Below are 7,599 nucleotides of genomic sequence, written 5' to 3'. Positions count from 1 at the left end.
GACACCAAGCTTGTGGGAACAAGTCCACACCATAAGAGCTTGTGCTTGAAACTATGTTTATAGCTATGGTGGTTGTTTCTGTTAGGAGGCACTGCATAAATATGGAGTTAGTCATCTAATGCACTTAATATTTCTCAGCTGAGGACTATTGCAGCTTTACCCTATGTCTAGGTGTGATTATACTTTGGTTTGCTTTACAACAGGAACATTGCACTAGCAATACAGCCGATACTAAAGAGAAGGCTGAAAACACTGCAGACCGGAGGACGGAAAAAACCAATCCGCTCCTTTACTTCTTTTCATGCTTCTTGGTTAATTTTCCTCTTTCTAGCTGGAGGCTTGTGCTGCTGTTTGTTCTCTTCTCCTTTTGCTGGCTCTCCTGGGAAACTTGCTGCACTGCTCGGAGGATGGCAGTCTGCACAATCTGCTTGCTGGCGTTCTGCAGCTTCACTTCATCTTGCTCCGTCCCTGGCTTCTCACCTGCCAGAACCAAACGACAAAGAAAGGGAACTAAGCATTTGTGGCTACTCCGTGAACACCTGAAGGATAGAAGAAGAGGAGGGAAAACATAAACCCCACAGGGTGCTTGGGAACAGCTTACTACATAGGAAACCTGCTAATAGAGAAGATGATGAAGTAGCGTGGAAAGTGCCTCTGCGTGCTCAGTGCTACAGGACTGAAAGAAGGGAGAGGCTTTGAGTCACAGCTCAGTTACCCACTTCCCAGCTCTGGGGACAGCTGTGGCTTAACGGCTCAAACAAGCACAGCTGCAGTTTGCATCAAGACAGTGAAGGAGGGTTTTCTCATCCAGCTGTGAATCACATCCTTTTTCACTTGAGCTGTGCTTCTGGATGGGGAATTGGACTTCATTTTACAGGCGTGACATGTACTCCCTCGCCAGCATACAAAGAAAAAGCTGTTTCATTAACTTTTCTATTTACTTTTACTTCAGATTAAAAGCTCTCATCCATCAAATTCAAATTTGATTTCAAGGTACAAAATTTTGTTAAATGTCGGTTTATTAAACCTTAGCTACCTTTGCAAAATTATTTGCAAATGCATTAAAAACTGCTCAGATTGCTATAGACTAAAATAGGAAAAAAACCCCACACCATCATCTGTAGTAACCTGACAAATATTCAACATATTCATCAATGATGGAGTGCACCCTCAGCACGTTTGCTGGCCATACAAAACTGGGAGGAGTGGCTGCCACACCAGAAGGCTGTGCTGCCATTCAGCGAGTCCTGGACAGTCTGGAGAGCTGGGCGGGGAGGAACCTGATGAGGTTCAATAAGGGCAAGTGTAGGGTCCTGCACTTGGGGAGGAATAACCCCGTGCACCGGCACAGGCTGGGGGTCGACCTGCTGGAGAGCAGCTCTACAGAGAAGGATCTGGGAGTCCTGCTGGACAGCAAGTGGACCATGAGCCAGCAATGCGCCCTTGTGGCCAAGAAGGCCAGTGGTGTCCTGGGGTGCATGAAGAAGAGTGTGGCCAGCAGATCCAGGGAGGTTCTCCTCCCCCTCTACTCTGCCCCAGTGAGGCCACATCTGGAGTGCTATGTCCAGTTCTGGGCTCCCAGTTCAAGAGGGACAGGGATCTACTAGAGAGAGTCCAGCAGAGGGCTACTAAAATGACGAGGGGGCTCATCTCTCCTACGAGGAAAGGCTGAGAGACCTGGGGCTCTTTAGCCCGGAGAAGAGAAGACTGAGAGGGGACCTTATCAACACTTACAAATATCTAAAGGGTGGGAGCCAAGAGGATGGGGCCAGGCTCTTCTCAGTGGTGCCCAGTGACAGGACAAGGGGCAGCGGGCACAAACTGGAGCACAGGAAGTTCCGCCTCAACATGAGGAAAAACTTCTTTACTCTGAGGGCGGCAGAGCCCTGGAACAGGCTGCCCAGGGAGGCTGGGGAGTCTCCTTCCCTGGAGATACTGAAGCCTGCCTGGATGTGATCCTGTGCTACCTGCTCTGGGTGAACCTGCTTTAGCAGGGGGGTTGGACTAGATGATCTCCAGAGGTCTCTTCCAACCCCTGCCATTCTGTGATTCTATGTGATTCTGTGAAATATGTATTTCTTGTGACAGTTCCTTGTTTTGCCAAAGTGCTAAAATCTGGAGAACAAAGTAATGCAGTGTGAGTACTGACATTTGGTAATGAGAAGAGTAGTTTATGTTAAGAAGTTTCTCTTTGGAAGTATTTTGACTCCTAACACAAACAACAATTTGGCAGAAAAATAAAGAATGCTGCATAATGTTCAAAGCTGACCTTGATACAAAAAAATTGTTCTGAATTAAGGTGATGTAAGGTGATGTACTGACATTTAGGAAAATGTACACTCGGTTGCTAATTGAAATGCTTAAGTCAGGTGTTTATTTACATCACTATATTTGATTTTAAAAGTTTTTAAGATACTCATCTCAGTTCTTTCTTAATTGACTGTTGTGCCAAAGTATTTCATTAAACGGGATTTGTATCTTACTGTCTGTCTTAATGCCACATATTAAGAATTATGTCCTGAGAGAAAGAGAACAGAGTGAATTAAAGGTCAGCTGCTTTTACGAGAGAACCACGTGTGGAATTGTGAGAAATTCCCAATGTCCTTTAAGATTTTCTTGGAAGGAAACTCAAGACAGAGACAAAAAGTGGAATCACTTGTTTACCTTAAGGAAGACACTGCTAAGATCTGATACGCTTGAGGGAAGGAACAAGGTCCTGCACTTGGGTCAAGGCAATCCCCAATATCAGGGCAGACTGGGTGGTGAGAGCAGCTTTGTGGAGGAGTTTGGCATACTGGTAGATGAAAAATTAGATACGACCCAGCAATGTGCGCTCGCAGCCCAGAAAGCCAGTGGCCTCCTGGGCTGCATCCAGAGCAGTGTGGCCAGCAGGTCGAGGAAGGGGATTCTGCCCCTCTGCTCTGCTGAGACCCCCCCTGCAGGGCTGCGTCCAGCTCTGGGGGCACCAGCACAAGACAGACACGGACCTGCTCGAGCGGGTCCAGAGGAGGCCACGAAGATGCTCAGGGGCTGGAGCAGCTCCCTGTGAGGACAGGCTGAGAGAGTTGGGGGTGTTCAGCCTGGAGAAGAGAAGGCTCCGGGGAGACCTTAGAGCGGCCTTCAGTGCTGAAAGGGGCTGCAGGAGAGGTGGGGAGGGACTCTTGATCAGGGAGGGTGGTGATAGGGCGAGGGGGTAACAGTTTCAAACTGAAAGAGGGGAGATTTAGGTCAGATATTAGGAAGAAGTTCTTCCCTGTGAGGGTGGTGAGAGAGACACTGGCAGAGGTTGCCCAGAGCAGCTGTGGCTGCCCCCTCCCCGGCAGTGCTCAAGGCCAGGCTGGATGGGGCTGGGAGCAACCTTGTCTGGTGGAAGGTGTCCCTTCCCATGGCAGGGCGGTGGAACTAGATGATCTTTAAGGTCCCTTCCAACCCAAACCATTCTGTGGTTCTGTGATTCCATGATCTGTGACCCCAAAACAACCACCAGCAAAATGATCAAAGCTTACTCTATAGGAAAGAAATAATTAATTATCTCCCATGTTTCTTTGAAAGGACTTCAAAAATATACTTATTTCTATCATGGTCACATTTTACATGTTCTGGCTGAAAGTGAAATACAAATGTGGTTTAATTCTATTGAAACTGAAAATTTTTTTAAAAAAAAACCCTGCAACTGTACTGAGATTACAAAGTTTGTCTACAATTAAGAAGTTAAAACCATGAAAACTTAGAGAACCTGTTTTAAGCTGGAAAAGCTGACTGAATGGAATCACTTGAATTCTTGGCACAATCAGCTTCCCTGATTCAGTTTGTTCCAATCCTCAGCACTTGAAACAAGTGTTTTTTGGATAAAATTCAATACTACTTAACAGTAAGGTACAGATATTTCTTTATTACTCAAACATGAACTCACTTTGTATTACACAGTGAACTAGTCTTGCTGGGCTGAAAAAGATCAGCCAACTCAGCTGATGTTCAGAAGATAATATATTAACAAAAGTGTGGATAAACATGTAGTTGTAAATACAAATGGGTATGTTGGAATTGACTATGAGGTTATATGAAAAATGAAAAATTTGCCAACCCCTACAGCCATAAATTTATTGTTAAAAACATGCTCTTATTAAGCACATTGCTGTTGAAAATTACTTTTTTCCATAGGCATGCTTCATTATTTATTTGATTCCCACTTCACCTACGAAAACTGAACTTTAAATATTTTTGTATTGGGAAAGTCACCCAGCAACACCCAGTTGAAAAAAAGGACAGTTTTCCGGTTAATTTCTACCCAAGTTTTTCAGTTGTTTATTGTGGAGCAAAGCCTGCCTGAAAGCACCACTCAAGTAAGTGACTCCTAGATTACATCTGCCCAGCTTTATCTCATTAGATGATTCTTTTATTTGCTGGGAAAACAAACCAAGGACAGAGAACCCCAAACCTCTGCACTACTACTGCCCTGCCTCTGATGGTTTAGGTATGCACAGAAAGGAAATAAGGCAGCGCAAACAAACTCTTCACAATTTTATATCTGTGTAGCACAGTTAGGGTGATAGTAACCCAGGTTACAACAGCTAATTGGCTTCGGAAATTGAGAAAGTCAAAGATGTTGGCCCAGGGTGATGTGACCAATGAGACCATTGGCAGCTTATGCTAATTAATCTAAATTAGAAAGCCACAGTGAAAATAACAGCCCTTTTTGAGGGGGGAAATCTGACACCATGTAGAGGTCTGAGTCTGCATTGGGACCATTACATGTAGGAGCTGGACTGCCAGCCAGGATGCAGACATGTCAAGCAGTCTGACATGAATGTCCAGCTCCCCTGAGTGTGTGGTGTCCATCACAGCTGGTCCATCTGGACATGATCCTGGGCAGATGGGTGACCCTGCCTGAGCAGGAGTTGGGCAAGATGACCTCCAGACACCCCTTCCAACCCCAAGCATTCTGCGTTCCTGTGACTCTAGCTGGTGAGGCTGCCATAAAACCCAACTTTTCTGCTGCCTGAAGGAGTAAACAGCAGTCTCTGGAAGAGTATCCCCACTGTGTCCTCTTCTCCCAGCTATTCAAGGAAAGAAGTTAGTACAAAGCTGTTTTCCGAGAAGCTCATTTATTGATATGCTGGACCTACTCAGAGCAAGAAGAGAGGGATTGACTAAGGAAAGCAGAGATGACTCATGCAAGGATCCCAAAGGGGCTGAGCTGGGACATATCTCGCAAACTGCTCCACCTTGCTGAAATATAGACTGCTGTGGACATGAACAAAGGCAGAACTCTGAATGCCTATAGAACTAATCAGGCATTTTAAGAACCGCATATTTTCAATTAGGTAAAACAGAGACATTGCTCCTGTTGTCTAAGCATTTGGTGTTTAGCTAATCAAAATAAGAGTTACGAGTGTGCTAAGATACAACTAATTTTTATCTATTATTTTTTTAAAGATTTGAATACCTAGTTTAATTAAAATTCTGTGACAAAAGGTCACTTGAAGTAATTGCTGGGAAAAACCTGCAGGATAGCAGAAACAGCATTCTGCCTACTAGTTATCCTTGTCTAATGATTACTTTTTTTTCCCTCTTGATGTCAGAAAATCTTTTCTACTTATTCTCTATCTTTAAATGCTCACCTGACTTATACAGGAACCCAATCCCTAATTCTGTGAACAGAGAACTGAAAAATCCAGGTTAAGTGATGTTAAATGCAAGGTAGCAATTTTATCATTAAGATATAACAAATTTTTTTTAGCATATTTTTATTACCTTATCTTTCACTTGGTAAGTTTCATGCCAACTAACATAGCAGATGAAAAGTAATTTGCAAACTCCAGACTGGTTCTGAAATCTAAAATATAGTTTGAGACATTTAAAAAAACCTCAAAATCTTGGGCTTACTGTGGCAATCAGTCACATATTCCACTTCCATCTAAAACTAGTGCCATGTATCAGTACTTCAAAATTCCCTTGGCTTGCTGGAAGATGTTCTCTGTGAAGGGAAATAGGCTAGCAGTTTGGAAAAAGAATAAAAGCCTCTGAAGTAGATTCCAAGTATTCGTTTCAATTACTAGAACTAATATTAGTTTAAGTCCAAGAACATCTTGTGTAGAAGACTCCACATTCTCTGTGATGTTTTCGGACTATGGAATATGCCCAGAAAAGTATAGACGGAAAATGATAGCTACAAAGAAAGAGCATTTAGCACCGATTAAATCTTGAAGAACTCTGGTTGCACACGGACCTTTTCTCATTTACACATTTCACTTTCTTCAAAGCATCCTGAGTCACTTCCTTTCCAGCCTGCAATCAAAGCAAAGCAGTCTCTTGCACTTTCTGTTGATGTCCCCTGTGCCTTTTCCCTTTCAGCTTGCTACAAGCTAAATTTAATATGCCTTATACACATTCCTACTAAGTAACACTCAACAGCAGGTCATTTTTTTGAACCGGCAGTTAAGTTGTCTCCCGTATCTTTTCATAGGATTGTTGGGAATACTATCATGAACCTAAAATACCACAGACATGACTTTGCTCTTGCAAAGCACAAGTCCATTCCAGATCCACTAACACCAGCAATGAACTGTGGGGGAATGAGACACTTTCAGTGGGTGCAGAATCAGTGATTTAGAAGGAAATAGAAGCAATATTTCTCACAGTGAGAGAGAGCAGGGGCTAAATGGCGGATGAGCAGTGGTAGGAAGGAACTGTAGACTCTTGGAGAACATGGACTAGAAACAAGTTATCCCGCAATTTTTGAGAAGACATTAGTCATGCATGAGTATGCATGACCATGAGTGCACATCCACTCTCAGGAAACTTATGCTGTTCCTCAGTTATCCCTTTTTCTTCTTCACCTGTACGACATTACTGCTTTTCCCAGGAGAAAAAATAATGCCTTTAATTTTAATTCAACTTTCCTCAAAGCATGTGATGTTTATGTGGCTCATCATGTCTTCCTGCACATTAGGTCTCGTTCTGTCTGAGACACAATATGAACATGGCATTTGAAGAGAACAGCTTAGCTCATGACAGGTTCCATGAATCCCAAGGGCCATGCATCACAGGTCAAAAGTTTATGTTCTGCTTCACAGGAATAACAAATGCAGTTTAATTCTAGCAAATTAATACCACTAAAGCTGTTCTGGAAAACAGAAATTTTTGTTTGTGTAAACAACTATGAGTGTAACCATATCTAAAACTAACAGTAAAAAAACACATACCTGTAAGCAAACTTCTGAGCAATTTAGAACTCACAACTACCCAAAATGCATTCCTGTTAGCTACAGTTTTAATTTATGCAAAATTTCTGAAGCTGAAAGAGCCATAAAGCAAATATTCTTTCTTCATTTTTACACGAGATTATGCAGGTATATCCTTTAACCAGAAAATCTCCTATTTGTTTTATCAATATATTACTTTGGATTGCAATAGTTAGCCATTCTACTATTTTCTGCAGCATTGCAACATTAGAATTATTTTTTTCCATATTAATAAAAATTAATAAAAATCCAATGAAAATACTGCTCTCTGGTAAACCTATTTCAGTTCTACCAAAACCTACTACTCTAAGTTTTACAATTCAGCTGACAGTACTGATGAAATTTTTAAACGGAA

General features: G+C 42.6%; 1 protein-coding gene across 1 annotated transcript; it reads right to left on the bottom strand.

The window, feature by feature from the left end:
- Positions 1 to 289: 289 nt before the first annotated feature.
- On the bottom strand, positions 290 to 5,743 carry AKAIN1 (A-kinase anchor inhibitor 1). Its single transcript, XM_086472735.1, has 3 exons — positions 5,717 to 5,743; positions 3,914 to 3,947; positions 290 to 480 (listed from the first exon to the last, which is right to left on the bottom strand). Exons 1-3 carry the CDS (start codon positions 5,741 to 5,743, stop codon positions 290 to 292), a joined length of 252 nt encoding a protein of 83 aa, XP_086328861.1.
- Between the last annotated feature and the right edge of the window lie 1,856 nt (positions 5,744 to 7,599).

Source organism: Leptosomus discolor, chromosome 13 (genome assembly GCF_034619465.1).
Source record: "Leptosomus discolor isolate bLepDis1 chromosome 13, bLepDis1.hap2, whole genome shotgun sequence".
Lineage (NCBI taxonomy): Eukaryota > Metazoa > Chordata > Aves > Leptosomiformes > Leptosomidae > Leptosomus > Leptosomus discolor.
Note: the sequence above shows the minus strand (reverse complement) of the source record. Positions and strands in the feature narration are given on the sequence as shown.